The sequence below is a fragment of the Citrus clementina genome, unplaced genomic scaffold (assembly GCF_000493195.1).
Source record: "Citrus clementina cultivar Clemenules unplaced genomic scaffold, Citrus_clementina_v1.0 scaffold_2, whole genome shotgun sequence".
Taxonomy (NCBI): Eukaryota; Viridiplantae; Streptophyta; class Magnoliopsida; order Sapindales; family Rutaceae; genus Citrus; species Citrus x clementina.
In genome coordinates, this window is record NW_006262688.1 from 30119156 (window position 1) to 30140286 (window position 21131).

At 31.5% G+C, this 21131-nt stretch overlaps 1 protein-coding gene across 1 annotated transcript; it reads left to right on the top strand.

Annotated features, from left to right (window-relative positions):
* Positions 1-5640: 5640 nt before the first annotated feature.
* LOC18052011 lies at positions 5641-8694 on the top strand. The gene is made up of 3 exons (XM_006448616.2): positions 5641-5743; positions 5857-5982; positions 8300-8694. The coding sequence occupies exons 1-3, from the start codon at positions 5707-5709 to the stop codon at positions 8605-8607; spliced, it is 471 nt and encodes a 156-aa protein (XP_006448679.1). The 5' UTR covers positions 5641-5706; the 3' UTR covers positions 8608-8694.
* The last annotated feature ends 12437 nt before the right edge of the window (positions 8695-21131 follow it).

A 21131-nucleotide genomic window follows, 5' to 3' on the forward strand; every position in this document is an offset into this window, starting at 1 on the left:
ATTATTCATTATTTTTCTAATCTTTTTATACGCTTAAAATCCTCCGGATATATTATATATGATTCATTTATCAGAAATGTTTTAATACTTGGTGAAATATTACTTCTTATTTATTTACGATTTATCAACAAAGAAGAAAAATAATATTCCAAAAGCACCCAAAATATTTTCCCACATCTTGATTTAAACAGCAAGGCATTCAACGTACTTCACTTCTCAACCCGTAAGAAGCAACTCAAGCAAGAATGTGGACGCGAAATCTGAAGCGTTGGATCCATAGCAGAACTTTTGGAGGCCGTTTGGCAAGCATGGTGGGCCCCAAGTTGTCCACAAATAAATTCTAACAGCTGCGTTTGAAATTAAAATAAGCAAAATCGAAATGGACAGAAATAAATATTGAATGTTCAGGAGCCATGTCAATTGTTTCTCGGAAAATTTACAAAAATAACTATAAAAATTTTACTATTTTCACAATTAACTCTTTAAATTTTTTTCTATCAACATTAACCAAACACACGCTTTTCTCCCCAAATTACCCTTATTTACAAACTAAAAACAACTTTTTTCTCCCCTTTCGTCATAAATGCCGACAGAGAAAAATAAAAGTAAAATTCGATCATAATCTATCTGGATCCAACACTAATCGGCATCACTTAGTGGTATGAGTTATTTTCTGAACTTGCTCGAGAGTTTCAGTAAACTGCGAGTCGTGGATGAATCTGGCGACAAGTGCCTATCGCACGAAATCTCGTGCGATAGGAAGTGTGTCGCACCAAAAGGCAGATTCATTGCAACTGACTATTAATTTGATAGTGCTCAAATAATTTATTTTTTTATAATTTCAGGCTTAACGGATTCAGTTGTACTTGAATTGTGTTATGATGGTTGGTGGAAGACGTTAGAGGATGACCTTATGGAGTATGTGAATAGTAAAAATAGAGCTTTTTTTGTTGGGAAAAATTGTATGTTCGATCAGTTTTTGGCAAGAGTATACGAGGTGTTATAAATAAATCATAATGAATATAGTATCACAATGAAGATAACTTTGAGGTCTAGTAACACATTATATCGTATATGTGCACTGCCCATGGATATATTTGATGATGAAATGGTGAGAGTTGTGTTGCATATGGCATCTAATGTAGCTAATTTTGGATGCATTCCTATATTCGTTACCACATCACCTTGAGTTCCGAGCGAAGATATTGAGCCACATGTCGATACAGAAACTTCTTTTAGAGCAAATATGTCTAGCCCCGATAATGAAGAAGAGGTGTTGCCAAGGACAATGTCGTTGCAGCAATATTACTCTCCAATCCACGACAATTATGACAACATTGATGACAACGACATTACATTACAGGATGTTAGAGCAACGGTATTTCCAATAACGACGTTGTTGGAGCAACGATATTCTCTATATCACAACAATGATTTCCGAGACAATGATGATCTTCATGATGAGACAGAGGGGGATAATATTTGTGCAGAACCTTTTAATAGTATGAGGGATACTCATTTCAATAATGATGGTGATGATGGAGGAGCCGGTCCTTCGAATATTCCGTTGTTTCAGCATGAGGATGAGTGTGAAGACAATACTCATGTGAATAACAGAGGCAATAGACCTATTCCTCCTATGGTTCGATCGAGAAGGAGTATTGACCCCTTTCACAAGTCTTGCTCTAATTTTGCCTTCAAACATGGTTGCTCCAAGCTTTCTTAGCAGTTGTGACTCATATGATATTAGTGTGGGTAAAATATTTGCTAAGAAGAATGAGTTTATATTATAACTACGCAAGGTTTCCTTTAGGGATAAATTTGATTTCAAGATTGCACGGTCTACAATGACACATTTCGAGGCTCACTGTTATTTGGAATCATGTAAAATCATATTCGAGCAACTAGAAGTTCGAACGAGCAAAATGTTCCTTGGGCAGTGCGGAAAATTGACAATGTACACACTTGTCATAATGAGGTATTGGTTGATGGACGTCATTAAGTAAAGTGCTGGGTTGTCGGTCATATTATCGCAGATAAATATATTCAAGACAAGAGGATTTATACTCCGAATGACATAAGAGCAGATATGCAACAGGAATACGGTGTTCAGTTAACATACTAGCAGGCATATCGGGCGAGAGAAGTTGGTCTTGAAATAGTTCGAGGCAACCTTGCAGAGTCATACAACTTACTCCCTAAATACTCTCACTTACTAACTAAAGCGAATGAGGGTACGGTCACTCACCTCGAGCGGGATGGAGATGGTAATTTCTTATACTATTTTCTAGCACTTGGATCTTCCATCAAGGGTTTTATGCAGTACATTCGGCCTGTCATTATTGTAGATGGTACTCATCTCAAGAGGCTATATCGTGGAAGTATGTTCGTAGCAACATGTCTTGATGGTAACAATCATTTGTATCCATTAGCTATTGGGGTCACGGATTCAAAAAACAATGATGCTTGAGAATGATTTATGATGAAGTTACACGAAGTGATTGGCGATAGGCCTGAGTTGGTTATTATTTCTGATCGATGCACTGCCATAATGAAAGCCATTCTTAAAGTATTTCACAATGCAACTCATGGCGTTTGTTTTTACCATGTGAAATGTAACATTAAGTCACGGTTTAGGATGTCCAAAGCTATTTGGGATGAATTTGAGCCTGCCTTTATTAATGAAAAAAAAATATATGGCCACGAATAATTTAAAAGACAGCTTGAAGGGTTGTGGATGATCCACTCGGGTGTGACTGATTACTTAAAAAATAATGTCGGTACGTGTAATTGGGTAAGGTCTCAATTTGAAGGTAGGAGGTACAATATACTTACCACCAACATCGCGGAGAGTGTTAATTCTTTCATGAGGGAACCGCAAAAATTTCCTGTTACTCATCTTGCTGATTACTTTAGGAAAACATTGCAGCAATGGTTTTATAATAGAAAAATTATGGCTGAATCAATGAGTACTCGGCTAACAACATGGGCGGATGAAATAGTCACTGAGAGGAGAACTATAGCTGAATCAAGAATAATAGTTCAGCCGGTGTCTCCGCATCGATTTCAAGTTATAGGTAGTGAGATTAAGGAATGTTGGTTGACTTGCAAAAGAAAACTTGCTCCTGTAGAGTGTTTCAACTTGATCAGCTTGTATGTCCCAGTCTGGAATGCGTGGCATGTAATCCTTCACAGTGAGCCAATATTTTCTGCTACTCTCCTTTGCATTCGGCTTAAGGGTTTGTAAAACGTCCCCATGTCATAAATTCAATCCAAAATTTTAAGTAAGTATACATAACTTAAATTTAGTAACGTTAAAAAAATAACTAATACATATTACTTACAAGACAAGATTCGTCGTTGAAGAACGAATAAACCTCAGCAAAGTTGATTCTCGAAGACGCCATGGGCTTCCATTGCACGATGCGGGGAATCTTCTTCTTCGTTTTCACGACCCATGCTGATGGCAAACCTCCGATCGCTTCGTAAATCCAAGCCTACAACAACCAAAGTGAAAAACCTATTAAAACAATTATCAAATATTTAATACTATAAAACTTATTAATAAACAAAAAAACAACGCACTTGAACCCCGCACGTAAAGCCGTAAAGATTGTACTTTTCAATGTTATGATCTGAGTTTTTCAATCGAGTCGTCTTAAATTTCTCATCTTTCTCGAACAGTGCATTGTCAAGACTCTCGTATATCATTTCCCACGACAAAAGACCCCATGGACGCTTTCAGAAGTACTCTATATCATTTACTTCGTTAAGCCATAAGAAATTGATTTGACAGTGATTTTTTCTTGCATTTAGAACTCTGTCCTCAAAATAAAAGAGCATAATCTTTAATGTGTCAATATCGTCCATTGCCTCGAATTTCAACTTCTTAAATAATGCATTGAATTCCTTAAGATTGATCTTGCGACGCACACCGCTAAAATACGTATTCCGTAGCCTGTGCACTGTTTTGTTATTTATTAATTCGATATCTACACTATATGAAAGTCCTGTAACCAGGCACCATTCTACAATTGACGAGCGAATCAAATGCTCACCAATTTGAAACCATAACTGATCCTCACGGCTATCTTCTTCATGGGCCACTTGCCTCAGTAAAAGATTGTGCAAAATTACCCCACTAAATGGAAAGTTTCGACACTCCAAGAAATGTCCAAATATGTCCTTCTTGAACATATTCAACTGCCGCTTTGTTAATTTTTCCTTGATGACTTTTATGACCGAAAATAAATTACACATGCTCGAAATTCGACCCGGAAAGTGATCGGCATAACGAAAATACATCTTGCCTACTTCGATTTCTGATAATTCTGATTTCACCATGTATCTGTAATATTTATAACATTATTACATTGCATTTACAACAAAAATAAAATAAATTGACTTGACGGAAAAAAAAATTAAACCCACTATAATTTGGTGCGACAGATAAAAAATTAGTGCGACAGCAAGCCTCTCGCACCACGCTACTGCCCAGCGACGGGCTGTAGCGGGGCGCGAGCTCTAGCGCCCTTCGCTAGACAGCGGTTCTACACCATATGTGCAGCACCATTCAACCCAAAATAAGTGAAAGAATAAATCAGTCCCAAAACAACACACTCCCAAAACAACAACAACCACCACAAACACCACCACCACCACCAACATCATTATTCTCAAACTACAACCACTATTATTCTAAAATTTCATTTTAAATTAATGAAATATAAATAAAATGGCTAACCTAGGTTTTGTTGAAGGTCGTAGATGATCGAACGCCGATGATGGATGGAGCCGCCGCCGACGAGGGCTGATGTTTCCGCCGACTATGGATGTTTCTTCGGTTTGGGAGAGATGAATGAAAGAGAGATTGTTGGGGGAGAGATGTGAGAGGGATATTTTGGTCTGAAAGATTTTTTTATGGCTAATGTTGATAGAAATTAATTTCGAGGGTTAAGATAGAAAAAACACAAATTTTTATAGCTATTGGCATAAATTTCCCTTGTTTCTCGGGATCGTTTGTTTCTGTTCGCCAGCTACTGCTGGGGCGTTACGTAAATGCCTAGTGGTCATTTATTTATTTACGTATTTTTAATCTCCGTCGTCTTACGAAGCAAAAATTTATTATACATCGTGTTTACCAAGTCAGTGAGGGTGATTGGTGCACGTGGTATGATTCCACATATTGTTGTTTTTTAAATCATTGCATCAGATTGAACCTTACTAAAAAAAAAATATCAGTAAAAATTAGTGTTTAAAATTTATTCTACGTCGGTGTTCACCAAATCAGTGAGGTGATTGGTGCACGTGGTATGATTCCACATATTATTGTTTTTTAAATCATTGCATCAGATCTCACCTCTTCAGAACTGAATTGAGCTTTTAATATAATTTTTTAAAAATAAAAATTCATATGGTAATTAATATTTAATAAATAAAAATAATAAAGCATTTAAATTCTAACCACAAATGATATACTGTCACTAGAAAAAAACATCGACACAATATTAACTTACATTAAAAAAGATTATAATCCCAAATTTGGATCTCTCATAACGACGCAACATATTTTTAGTTGAACCAATTATATATAATACAAACGGCGGGTACCTATTTTGGCTACCTTACTCTTAACTTGCTCTTTTCTTTGTTGTTTGAGCTTTGTTCATCTTCTTTCCTATTGTCTCGTCACGGCATCTCAGAAAAATGTTTGTAACTCGGTTCCCTGTGCGTGCAGTCTCAGGTTTTTCACGGGACTTTAAGCTTAGCTCTTTCTTTTCCTCTTTTACTTTATTTCATTCTTTCTCTCGAGATCTCAGAAAATTCATCTCTTTTTTTTGGTCCCTACTGTCTTAGGTTTTCGGCCGACTTTGACCAATCATACAATTGCGAGTCGTTTAGTGTCCAAACCACTCGGTTCGTATCCTTTGCAACAGTCAAGGCAACTTCGTTTAACCGCCGAATACCAACCAGATAGACAAGGTAACTATCTCTCGCCTCTCCAGTGCCAGGTCCCTCTCTCTCTCTCTCTTTCTGGGTGTGTGTCTATTTTTATTTTATAATTATGATCGGCGTTGATGGAAATGGACCACGAAATGCTTCTCGCTTGTAGGAGATCCGATCCGCTAAAGTTTTAGATTTGAAAACACAATTCATCATTTCATCTTTCTGAAAACTAGTATTTGACTCAAATTCTTTTATTAAAAAGAAGAAAAATTAAGAAAGCATCTGAAATTAATACTACTTCCATATTTAGAGCATTTTCTTTGGTTTTGATCTCAAGGAGCAATTTTTCTTTAAGAATTTACAGCTTTTTTATCTGAGAAAAACTTTACGCATACCTGATAGTTGATTAAGGGATTTTCTTCCAGGGAAAACAGGTTGTAATTTAATACGGTAGATAAGTTATATTCTCCAATCATTTTGTGGGTACCATATTCATGCTAAAAGTCTTTATCTTGAAAATAAGAAAGGCGAGGTTGGACTCTTCCTCACGTGAATAAGGAGGCAAGAAGGAGATAGGATTGCCATTATACTAACCATTTTAGACAGCTTTGGTTAGAATATTTGACACTTTATTTCATTTCCATTTTTATTTACTCGAATTATTGTAGCTGCGCAGACTTGACTTTATTCCATCCTCTGAAATTCTAGATCTTTTCTTATTTTATTCCCTTGTTATATTTTTATTCTCTTTATTCTTTTTTAACAACCTGATATTTTTTTTCTCCTAATAACTTTTTCATTTTTCATTTTTTCGGTCCTTTTGTTTGCTAAACGGCTAGTTTAGTCGAGAGGGAGCACGTTTTCTGTCAATAATTTATTATTTTCTGAAGGGGATTTCAAGATCATGTAATCAAAGTGTTTAGGGAGTGGCTCGAGATTTTCTCGTTTTCTAAATTTTGCGCGAGTGAAACTTAGATGAGTGATTGATGATTATATTTAATCTCTTTAATTTTGCGAGAGGAAAAATAGTAAATATAGAATTTTAGTACTAAAAGACATGTACCATAGGATCTATAAAATCTTAAAAGGGCTTATATATTGAGAATATTTTAATCCTTAATTTGTCTTGAATTAAACCTGTAAGTAAACCCAACCAAGTGTAATTTTTTTTAAAAAAATTTTTATTGTCTTGTGGGAATTAGCCACAGCTTAATTTCAGGGTTTAAATCATTGCTCAAGGATTTATCCTTCGAAATTTGACTTCAAATCATGGTCGAGAACAAAATTTTGAAAATAAAAGAGAAATTATTTGAGTTTCAAATATTCGGTAAATCTATTAAAATAATTCTCATAAATTCATAAAATTTAAACTCTCTCATAAATTCATAAAATTTAAACTCGAACATTAAGAATTATAGAAGTCGACACTTATTTGAAAAAATACATATAAAAGCCAACAGCCCACAAAATTTACAATACCAAAAGATCAAGTGCCAGCAACAAGACCACCCTTAATCACAAACATTTATCCTTATTGTGCTTTGAAAAAATCAATATTTTTAGTACATCTTGCTCAATCTTACATTTTGTTATTATTTAATTTCGTTCCCGAAATTTTTTTTCTTTTAATATTCGCCATTGAGATGCAGGTGAAAAGATAATGTTTATATTTTAAAAAAAATTACTAATTTGATTTATGAATACTTTTGTAATTTATTTTTTTTGTAAATATATATATATATATATATATATATATATATATTATAGCCTAGAATTTTAAATTTTGAAAAAATTCAAAAAAAATATTAAATCGTGTGGTTTAATATTATATTTTAATAGTTTTTTCCATATTTTTCCAAACTTCAAAATTTCAGACCAGATTTGTACTTTATACATAACACACATATTGTCATTCTCCAGTGATGGCATATATAAAATATAAAAAAAATACAGATTTCAATAAATTAGAGATTGCATTTTTTTGTATGTTAGTGTATTAAATTTTGTTTTTGGCTATAAAGTGAGGATGCTATTAATAAAAAAAAATAGATTTTAATATACTAATAGACAAAAAAAATATAGTTTTTAATGTATTGAAATATATATTTTCTGTTTGAAATTCATTTTTTTGTCTTTTAATTTATTTCTAACTTTAATAAAGCCAAGATTCTTTATTGAAAACTTTTTCTCTCTCTTTATATGTATATATATATATATTGAAGAACGCTCATAGATATTATCGGTTTTCTTTGATACTAGGTTGTAACTAACAGCCAGGTGAAAGCAAGATAAAATAGGACTGAATTCATTGTTATTCTTTGGTGTTGTAATTATCTCTTTTTCCATTTTTCAGGTACGGCGGTCCCCAGAGCAAGGAAGAAAAAGGAGGATGATGTGAAAGTTTTGGAAGCTAAGCTGGCTCAAAAAGATGAGGAAATTGAAGAGCTTAAGACAGCAATTCACTCTATTCTGGCTCCTTTGAACGAATTGGTTAAACAACGTCCTAAGCGAAAACAATCTCCAAACCCTGATGGCGAGCCAAAAAGCAAAAGGCGTCGCGTTACTCCAAGTAACAACAATTCAGGTCATGACAACAGCCAAGGAGACCAAACCGCATATAGTCCTGCTACTTCAACAGTTACGGGCTATCTTCACCTTTAGCCGTCTAAGTAGGCTTGAGCTAAGAGTCCGTTACTCGTCTACAAATTTTATGATGCAATGTACTCAAAATAAATTAAAAAATAATAATTTGACGGAGAACCTTATAATATTCTGATAAATATAATTTTTATAAATTATAAAAAAAATTACAAATAAAAGGTAAAATAAATAAATTCATATGAAATTATTAATCATTAAAATAATTAATATGCTTTCTACAAAATTTTAGAGAAAAGTAGTTTACTCTTTTTACTTTTATTAAACAAAGAAAAAAAAATCACCCATCAATTAGAAAGACTGAAAATAGGTGGAGTAACTTTTATTGAATTTGTTTAATCACAAGTTTTATATTTATTATAGGACATTTATAAACTTCTTCTTTTTTTTTAATTTTCTATAATAGTAGTTGTTTACCACACAAGCTAATTAAGCGAAATTATTTATCTTGATGTGGATCAAGCTCAAATAAAATAAAATAAAATTCTATATTACTAGACGTATATATGATATTAATAAAATTAGCTATAATTTTATGTTTTTTTTACATATTTCATGTAATTTTAAACTTTGCTCCTTACTCATACTTAGAGATCATTTAAAGTTGTTGGTGAGGAGGTGTAGAAGGGCAAAAAATTACCTCATCTTACAACAATTTTGAAAAACATTGACATAAAAGTTTTTCAAAATCGTATTACATTAACCAAAAACTATAATTATTCAACTTAAGTAAAAAAATTAGTAAATATATAATGTAATCAATATTATAATGAGTTTTTATTTTACATTTGTAGTTCTTTTTTTCAATAACTCTTATATTAATTGATTTATTTTACATTCTATTCATATGTTTTTGGTGTAATTCACACTTAATATTGATTTATAAACTTTATGTTACAATTGTAAGTTTTTGTTTTGTTTACTATTAAGACATCAATTTATCAGTTTTATATTATTTTACTTATTTTTGCATTCCATTTACAAGTCTTATGTTTCATTTTCAAAAATTATTTTCTATTTTACACTAATGTTGACTAGTTTTATGTTATATTTGTAGGTTTTTGTTTTATTTACTAGTAATACATCAATTATCAGTTTTATATTAATTTACTTGTCTTAACTTCTACTTACAAGTCTTACGTTTCATTTCCAAAAAAATTATGTTTTATTTTGCACTTAATATTGATTTACTAGTTTTATGTTATCTTTGCAAGTTTTTATTTCATTTACCAGTAATATATCAATTTACTAGATTTATATTAATTTACTTATTTTACCTTCCATTTATAAGTCTTCTATTCTATTTAGAAAATTTATGTTTTATTTATAATTAATGTTGATTTACTAGTTTATGTTAGATTTGTAAGTTCTTATTTTGTTTAACAATAGTATATCAATTTACTAGTTTTCTATTAATTTTCTTGTCTTATCTTTCATTTACAAGTCTTATATTCTATTTTTAAAATTTCTGTTTTATTTTACACTTAATTTTGATCTACTAGTTTTATATTGTATTTACAAGTTTTTGTTTTATTTGCCAATGATATATTGATTTACCAATTTTATATTAATTTACTTATTTTGCGTTTCATTTACAAGTCTAGCTTATGTTCTATTTCTTAAATTTATGTTTATTTTATAGTTAATGTTGTTCTACTCGTTTTATGTTATATTCGTATGCTTTTATTTTTTTAGTAATACATTAATTTATCAATTTTATATTAATTTACTTGTTTTATTTTTCATTTCTAAAATTTATCTTTTATTTAAGAACTAATATTGATTTACAAGTCTTATATCATTTACATGATTTATGTTTAATTACGATATAAAAATCACAGCGTCATGGAATGACCCAATAATCTAATTTTCAAATAATAAAGTCCACATAAAATAGATTTTATGTAGGGAATTATAGTAAGATGAGACCTTGATTTTATGAGAGGCCCTAGGCAATTGCCTTAATTGTCTAACAATTGAGCCGCTCATGTGTAGATTTAGTTATTTGAGATATATAATTTAGAAGTCCTTTGGAGAGCTTTAAATATGGAAATAACAAGTGAATTTTATTTATAATGCCTAGAAATTATTTTCAAAAGTAGATTATTGCCCTATTTGATATTAATGGTGGGCAGTTATAATTTAAAATTACAATACTAAAGTGTTTTGTGAACATTATCAATTTTACTTAAAAGTTAAGTTGATTTGATTGACCTCTTGCATGAACAAAAATCTATAATATCTTTATTATTTATACCTAAATTTTTATTTAAAATTCACATTTACTATACAATATTAATTTTTATTTTATAATTATAGCTTTTTTTTATAAGAACTACAGTTTTAAAGTTACAGTACATCAATATCAAACAATGCATATGTAGGGGCCAATTTGGTTGGCATCTAATCACGGTTGTCAAAATCCAAAAAATAAACCAAATTTTATCTATTAAAAAATCTAATAAAGCTTGCAGTAGCTAAGAACTAAGACAGTCAACAGTTTGAAAAATCGAATGTTGAAAAAAAGGTATTTACAACATTGAACTTAAGACAGTCTATTGGTTTTATGTCATCGAACTCAGCAATCAGCATTGTGCTTCAAAATTTCAAGCAAAATATGGCTTATGGCCACTAGTGTCTGCACATGCGTTTTTAACTCATTTACTATGCCCGAAATCTCAAAAAATGAGGTTACTTAACTGGTCATTTGCCGCCACACCACCATCACTGAGATAAAAACGTGTGTCGGCCCCTTTCACACTATCACGAAGCTTATTTTTGACAAATCAGCAATTGCCCTTTATGCTTAGCTTAAATGTTCCTCATTTCCAAAAACTAGTGCGATGATACAGGCATAAACTTTTGTACAAATTTATTTTATATAAATTAATGTATCATTAATTCATTGGTTGAATAAAAATATAAAATAATAAAAATAAATCATGTGGGTCAAGTGATATTTAATTCAACTAATCTTATCATACCACATCAGTTTGTACAAAATAAAATTATACAAGAATTTGTAGGTATATCATTACTCTTTCCAAAAACTAGAGCGATGATGCGTGGGTTGAGTTAAAATGATGATGATGTAATTGATGATGACGCAAGAAAATGAATGTTGGCAGCGCGTATTTCTTTTTACATACATACAGTGTAAATGGATAAAGGGGTTGGGTGATGGATATTAATTGATTACTAAATCCCGTATTCTATTTTCTTTAATTGTATTCTAAAACGAACAGCACACACACATCTTATTAGAAGTAAACGAGCCATCGAAAGGGCTTCTTCTACAGTTCTACTGCTGTCAGGCTTAGAAAGTGCTGACTGAGAACTCTATTTTTATCAATATTTTATCTAACTTTTTTTCAGTTTGTGGTCTCCCTAGTCCCAATCAATTTTTATTTAAAAAAGAAAAAGAAAAATAACTATCAATAATTCAATTATAATGGTCTGATAGTGTAACACCCTAGGCGAATCCCACATCGGCAAAGCACGGGAGAGATGCTGGGTTTATAAGTGGTGATCCACACCTTAATTGGCAAGACGCATTTTGGGGTCTATGGGCCTTAACAAGGCCCGCACGGATTTGTTCTTGGGGCGCCCATACACCCCAAAACGCGTCTTGCCAATTAAGGTGTGGATCACCCCTTATAAACCCAGCATCTCTCTCGTGCTTTGCCGATGTGGGATTCGTCTAGGGTGTTACATACACTCCCCCTTGGGGACTCAGCGTCCTCGCTGAGGTTTGCCCCACCATCGCTCAAGAGGACACGCGGAGCCGCTCTGATACCACAATGTCATGACCCAACCCAGACCTGACAAGATATTGTCCGCTTTGGGCCTTAACAAGGCCCGCACGGATTTGTTCTTGGGGCCCCCATAGACCCCAAAACGCGTCTTGCCAATTAAGGTGTGGATCACACCTTATAAACCCAGCATCTCTCTCGTGCTTTGCCGATGTGGGATTCGCCTAGGGTGTTACAGATAGTCTCTAGTTAACTGGATTGCATGTGCTTTAAATTTTCAATATTCTTTTGCTGCAGATCGCGGGCGAGTTAACTAGAGTTCCTCCATTGACGTACTTATCCGCCCCCGTTCGCGCAGGGCCCAGTGAAAAAGTAAATGAGGCCCAATTAAATGAAGAAGCCCATTAATAAAGTATATGTACGTAACTCGTAACACACGCTGCTGAGGTCACTGTGGGAGTGACCTCGATGTAAAGTATATGTATGTACATACATACATACATACGTATACACCTTGATGTAAATTATAAAAAAAAAAAAAGAGAAAAATTACAATAGAGTTGATTAAATTGTAAACGGAGTAGCCGAGTCTAATATGGGCTTAATTTGCAAGTTCGTACTAGCAAACTTTGAAGGGATGAAAATCAACCTTTTTTTTATTTTTTTTTTCACTTCTATATATTGAACTTTTTATATCGTTACGTAACTTGGGATGTTAAACAACTTGAGAAAAGAATCCCTCCCATATCTTCGATAATAATCTGCTTGAATTAGTATAAATAAACCATTTAACGTATCTAAAAAGATTGCTTTGGTGGTGTCTATATATGTAATTGACATTAAGGAATCATGAGTGCCAGCGTCACCACTGATCACCATTTATTGTTATTATTATTATTATTATTATTCGTATACGTGGTAAAACGCACACGCATGTAAAAGAAATAAAGAGGCCAAAATAGAAACGTGACACTTTTGTTAAGTTCAATGAGTTTAAATGCCTCTTCATATGCGCAAGGTGTTGCTATCCTCAACTGAGCTTCAAATTAAGAGAAAGTCTATGACCTGACTAGAGCAAATAATTAAGCAAAGATGAGCTCAGTGGCGAGGAGCCTAATTACACTTTTTTTTTTTTTGTAAAAAACTTATTTAAATCCATGTATTTTAATATTAGTATCTATTTAATCTCTATATTTTTTAAAATGTCTTGAAACATCCATGCCATTAAAGTATTGATACCCCAACCATTACTTTTTATTTCTTTTGGCTTACTTTTATAATATTACCCTTTTATAATAATTTTTTATTTAAATATTAATAAAAAGAAAATAATCAAATTACTAATTTAACCCAAAAAAATAAAATAAAAATTATATTAATATTTAATTGTCAAAAATTGTATGCAAACTACCAAGTGTGCAAATAGTGCTTGTAAAAAAATTAATTTAATTTTTTATTTTTTAGGATTAAATTGGTAATTTAATTATTTTCTTTTTATTAATGTCTAAGCAAAAAAATTATTATAAAAGGGTGATATTGTAAAAATAAGCTAAAAGAAATAAAAAGTAACGACATAGTATCAATACTTTAACGGCAGGGATGTTTCGAGGTATTTTTAAAAGTACAGGGACTAAATGGATACTAATATTAAAATACAGGGACTAAATTGGCTTCTACCCTTTTTTTTAATTAAAAACCACAAAAAAGATGGGGGGTTAGGCAGCAAAACCCCTACTTGTCTTATAAATCAATATAGAAGTAATTACATCAAGAGGATGATAAAACCCAAAACTTCTTAAAATAGATGTAAATACATAAGAACAAAATAAAAGAATACACCATCAATTGAAATAATAAACTAACAATCTTATCATCTGATATGAGGAAACGTTTGTGCATCTAAATGGAGAATGCCAGATAAGCTCGTATATAGATCCCGAGTACACAAGAAATGCCAGCTAAATCGATGAGTACAAGCCCAGTTGGCCAGGAAATCAGCAGCAAATGTAGCCTCCCGAAGCACATGTCTAATCAAAATATGAGAAGAAGATATCAAAGCACACACCCGACGTAACAAATAAGCATAATTCCAACAAACAATGCCCTGAAAATGAATCCAAGATACCACCATGGCTGAATCTGATTCTACCTCAAGTGTAGAGTATCCAAGATGAGTAGTGAGCTCCAATCCCTCGCAAATAGCCATAAGCTCAGTATAGATAATCGGCTGGCAACTAAGAAAAATCCAAAATCAGCCAAAACGTCACCTTGATGATCACGAAGAATAGCACCCGTTGCAACTATCCTGGGATTACCCCTAGAGCAACCATCCACTGTTAATTTTACAATCTCAGGAGGTGGTCGCATCCAAAACAACTAAATAAATCAGCCTCTTGAGTGGAATTATGACACGCAAACCCTCCGCTTACACTTATACTCTAGATTTTGCGAAATAACTTGCTTCTTAATTTCCTCCGTGCGAGAGTCTTCAGTGGGGGGGCCATGATGGCTTATTATTAAACAAACTAGAAAATAGAACCGCGCTTCACGCGACTTTGAAAAAAGAATTTAGTATTATCATTTTTTCTTACTTTACACTTGAAGAAACTGATAAAAAATATGAATTGATTTTTTTTAAAGATGAGACAGCCTTATAAAAAACAAAAAAAAAAACGATTAGCCAACAATACAAATAAAGAAGCAACGCAAAATAAATAATCAAATGAGAGAATATATTATAGAGTGATTTTATTCATTCCAATTGTGTGTGTACAAAATAAAAAGATGAGCTCTCCTTTTATAGTTACATAATCACTCCATGAAATTAATGAAAAATTATAGATCATAATTTCTTGTGAGATAGTGGGAGTTATAGGGAAGCTAAAGGTTGCTAATGGGAGATAGTGGGGAGACTAAGAGATATATGTTATGAACATCTATATTTATTTTAATAAATTCATAACACTCCCCCTTGGATGTTCATTACAAAGAATATGCCTAATTAAAACCTTTACATAATTGTTATTGTGTAATAATAATTAAATTAATTATGAGAAGATGAAAAGCCAAATCTAAAAGAAAATTTCTCTATTTATTAGATAATAGATAATATACAAAGATGAGAAATGGTGATGCCACACCACCTCTTCAAGTCCCAGCTTTATAAATATACTAGAAAATAGAACCGCGTTTTAAGCGGCTTTGAAAAAAGAATTTAGTATTATTCTTTTTTTTTTTACTTTATACTTGATGAAACTGATAAAAAATATGAATTGATCTTTGTTTAAGATGAGGCAGCCTTATAAAAAACAAAAAAAGCTATTGTCCAGCAATTTAAATAAAGAAGCAACACAAAATAAATAATAAAATGAAAGAATATATTATAGAATGATTTTATTCATTCCAATTGTGTGTGTACAAAATAAAAAGATGAGCTCTCCTTTCATAGTTACATAATCACTCCATGAAATTAATGAAAAATTATGGATCATAATTCCTTGTGAGATAGTGGGAGTTATAGGAAAGCTAAAAGTTGCCAATGGGAGATAGTGGGGAGACGAAGAAATATATGTTATGAACATCTATATTTATTTTAATAAATTCATAACACTCTCCCTTGGATGTTCATTACAAAGAATATGCCTCATTAAAACCTTTACATAATTGTTATTGTATAATAATAATCAAATTAATTATGAGAAGATGAAAAGCCAAATCTAAAAAAACATTTCTCTATTTATTAGATAATAGAGAATATACAAAAATGAGAAATAGTGATGCCACATCACCTCCTCAAGTCCCAACTTTATATATATATATATATTATAATTATGTGTTTTAATTTGTAAAATCATGCTTTTCAAAATGTTTTTGTCTTTAAGAGAAATTGTTATGTTTGGATAACAATCAAAAGAAATTGGACCTTTATAGAGACTAAATTCGATGCTACTTAGCAAAGAATCATCAAAAGAGATGAATCGGCCATCTCTAAGGACAGCAATGATAGAAGTATCAAGGCTAGGGTTGGCAATGGGACGGGATGGGATGGGATTTACCAATCCCAGTCCCATCCTGTATATACAATTGGGATGAAAAAACGTCACAATCTCGTCCCTATATTTTTTTTTTTTGGGACAAAAATATGTCCAAATCCCGTCCCAAAAGAGATGGGATCCTGCGGGATCCCATCCCAATTGGAAAAATTTCCATTCTTAATCGGTAATGAGACGGGATGGGACGGAATTTGTCAATCCCACTCCCGTCCCGCATATGTAATTGAGATAAAAAAATGTCTCAATCCCGTCCCTAAATTTTTTTATGGGATAAATATATGTCCCAATCCCGTCCCAAATGGGATGGGATCCCGCAGGATCCCATCCCATCGGGAAAAATTACCATCCCTAATCAAGGTCTTCTTTAGTCAAAGGTTTTATTCCTCTATATCTATATATATATATATATATATATATATAGATATAGATGGGAGCCAGATTGCATGGAAACAAATTCAATTATTTCATTCACTCAAGAGTCAACAAATTATAATTAAGTTCCAGTGTCAACAAAGTTGGCCTAGGAATTGATTAGATGTTTAACTTGGTCGATCTCATGTCTTACGCAAGCCGGTGTCCTTATTTGGTTTTAGGATTTTATTAGTAATAATTACAGAACCGCCGTAGAAACAACTATAACACCATATAATGTTAACATATTTTTTTCATTATTTTTTAAATTAATTGTAACACCATGGTGTTACTATAACACTTTGATTATTTTGGAAATTCTTTTTAGAGGGAATATCATTCCTCTAAAAATTAATGGACTACAAGAACTATTTAATTTCACAGTACCATTAAATGTTTCAAAAATGTTAGAAAGAAACAATTTCTTTAGTTTCGTTACTTTTGAATTAACAGCAGTGCTGGGTAAAAATAATCTTTTTCCCTAAAATGGAAATTGTAGACCCAAATAATGCAGAGGCAAAATCTTCTGGGCCTCTGTCATCTGAGTTTGGTTATTCTGTAACAGCTCACGAATAATTATTTGTAATCTCAGGAGACGCAATGGCTATGTTGTTAATTTCTAACTCATTTTAATTGGGTGGGACTATTAGAACCCCTCAAAATATCTCTTAAAACTCCTTTAATTATTTTATAATCTGACATTTATAAAATTATATAATAGGATCATTTCTAATTATATCTCCACCATAAAGGAAAATATTTTTTCCCTTAAAAATTCTTTATACACATATTTTCATTTACAACATTTGATTAACATTTAGTCTAAACTCTCTTTTCTTCTTTAACCCTAATTCAAGAGTTTTAAATTTAGGAGAAAATAACCATGCAATCAAAGAAGATGACACTAAAAAAAGTTTGGTGTGTTTGGTAATGTTTTTTAACTAGTATTTTTAGCTCTTATTTAAAAGAAGGAGAATGATATTTTTGATGTTATGTTTTTTAAAAAGAAAATTGGTTTGGTAGTTTGTTTTCAAAACAGCATATGAAAATTAAACCAGTAAAAACATGTTTGATTGTTTGTCTGAAAATATGAAAAATAATGAAAACTAGTTTGAAATATAGAATTTTTTATGAAATAATTTTCTTCAATTTATTTATAGATTTTATTATTATAATTTTAATCAAGATGAAATCAAATTTCATACAGTAATAATAATTTTCAGAAAATCCTCTCATAATTTATAAAGTTTAAGAAAATAAAATAAAATAATAAATGTAGAATTAATTAGCATATAACAAAATAAAAATTCATACTACAATTATATTTATTATAGTTATTTAAGTAGTTCATTTGTGTAAATTATATTTTACAACACAAAATATAAAGAACAAAAGAGTTTAAAATATTTACATGCAAAACATGCCTAAATATCTATATCTATTCCTTTCAACATGAAGGGCGTCACCTACAAATAAACAAAAAAAAAAAAAATAGGTATATGATATTTAATAATAATAATAAGATCATAAACTCAAATACATAACAAATAAAAATTGACATACACGTTATGTCGTGTATAGTCAAGCCACAATGTTCATACAATCCTATCTCTAGTGGCATTCATTTGCCCAATGTACTCTTTGATCAGATAAATTTTTGTCCACCAATGCTCTTCTTTCATTATTGCATACATGGACAATAGTTTCGCATTAATTTCAACATTGGAAATCGAGCCTTTAAAACGCCAAAACATTGTTCGATTTTATTTTGTAATGAAGAGTGTCTGTAGTTGAACAATTTTGTTGCCCCTGTTGGTGCTCTCTAAGCTCCTTTATAATCACGTAAGTGATACGTTTGATCTCTATATGGTGTTAAAAACTCAGATATGTTTACATATCCTGAGTCCACAATGTAGTAGTATTATATTTATGAGTATGCATGTATGTTAGTTTTTTTTTCACAAATAAAAAATCAAAGATCTTTTAAAAAGATAAGTTCTATTTTCTCTCATATGATAAAACACAAAATCAATTCCAAAGAAGAAGCAATGTTAAGTGATGCAGACATATAGATAGACTACAAATTTCAATATTAGCTAATCTTAGTTTTAAAAACCAAAATCGAATTCTATCGTGTCATTAGCCTGCAGTCAAACTACTAAAATATCATAGCAAAGTCTCCCGGTTCACTGATGAGGATGTTTGCAGCCGTTGAGTGGCATATATACAATAACATCGACTAAAAGCACTATTAGTTCAATAGATGTCCGACTGGGAATCAGCCATGAGACAAGTTCTCTTTTTCATAATTTCATCCAACTTTACTCCACTTTGATGAATAATCCCTAGCTTGAATGGAAACACGCCCAAAAGTAGTATGCAAGCATCCTATTGCCCGATCAATCGGTCTTGGGATCAGGCATCGGGAACAACCCACCACCAGCAGCGGCACCACGTGGGGGAGAAAACCCTACAAACTTTTGTAAATTAGTTCGAATACTAATAGAGCACAAAAAATACAAAAACGCCATTGAACAATCCATCGCATCGTCACCCTGCAACCCGCGATGTATGTTAGTTTTGTATAATGATTTTAAAAATAATTCCATTGAAGAAATATTTTTAGTTCATATTTTCTTCCATAAAAGGAAATTGATTTCCAACCCTTATTGTATTTAAGAAAACTCTTGAATCATTTGTTGTCCCTTCCTAACTTATCTACACAAATGTAAACATCATATCAAAAGAACGCACACGCATAATATTTTGTGACTATAACCTTTCTACCTCTGTATGATATTTGTTTTTTAGCAGGTGCCTATTATCACCCCCCGGTTTATTCCTACGCTATGCTGTGCGGCCTTAGGCGCCAAATTCGCACTCTCTTGGCCTTAAGTCAGCCTTACACCCAAATCCGTTGTTGGATTCGAAAATCGGAATGAGTACTCACTCTAACTCACTAAGGATGGGAGGAAAGAACTTGTATTGCTCTATAAGATGTTTACAATGCTAAGTGTGCTGGAATTGTATATTGCTTGTGATTGATTTGCCTAAATGAGGCCCTCTCCTATTTATAGAGTGCAAGGAAGTATCTAGAGAGTGTCTAGAGTTATCATGGGCCAGGCCATGTGGAGGTTTGGGCCATGACACTATGCAGCTATATGAGTTCCATCAATTGCACCAATACATCTCTAAGTAAATAAATTAAAAATATTTAAAAAATATTTATTACGTACCTTAAAATGTAGATAGTATTTTGGGTTTTCTCTAACTTCACATGGTGTCTCTCCTCAATTTCTAGGACGAATAATATATGGTACCAAAGAAAATATTGCACTAACACCATGCTTAGATTGCTTTTAAGTTTGGGAACAATATATCACTTTAATGTTTCTGCATAAAGTTTTTCATCAATCACGGACCAAGCCTTTTTACTAAAGGTAGAAGCTTGGAGGTCACCATTTTTCACATGTTCATGTAAAATGCAAATGAATATTGACTCATTTACAAGACTAGTCGGGTTTATCATCAACATCAGTTGAGGCCATGTCCTTCTAATGCATTTAAAAAGAACACATATATAATTACAAATTATATCAATATAATAATAATAATAATAATAATAATAATAATAATAATAATAATAATTACACTTTTAAAAGATATAATAAAATTTATCAGTGACAGCACCAAAATAATATTATGATTACCCTTTATTCAGTACAAAATTCAGTTCATCAAGGGTTAATGCAGAAAGACCAAAAAGATTCTGGGAATTCAGGAAGATCACTCAACATCAAACAAGTATAAGATAAAACCATAACTAGTAGATTCAGCTAAATCTCATCATCAACAAAGGACTAAAAGAGAAGAAGTCGTACATGCTTAAAATATCATTATGCTTAAAAATACACAAGCACATATAAACTTAAATAAAATAATTTAAAATAAAGCCACATTTATTCATTCTTACTAAGTAAAAATCACCAAAAAAAATAGGGATCTTCATCTTATATTTGATATAATAAAAAAATCATACAAAATTTTAATGCACAATAAACAAAACCAAAAAATTAATATATATATATATATATATATATATATATATATATATATATATATATATATATATATATATATATATATATATATATGTACTTGGATCTAGTTACTTGAAGAGATAAGACTTTTTTCTGTGATATAGTAAAAAAAAAAAAAGATATAAAATATGATTGAAAAAGTTGTGTCTTTTGTAAAAAAAAAAAAAGTAAAATTGAATAAAATATTAATAAAATTATATTTATATATATAA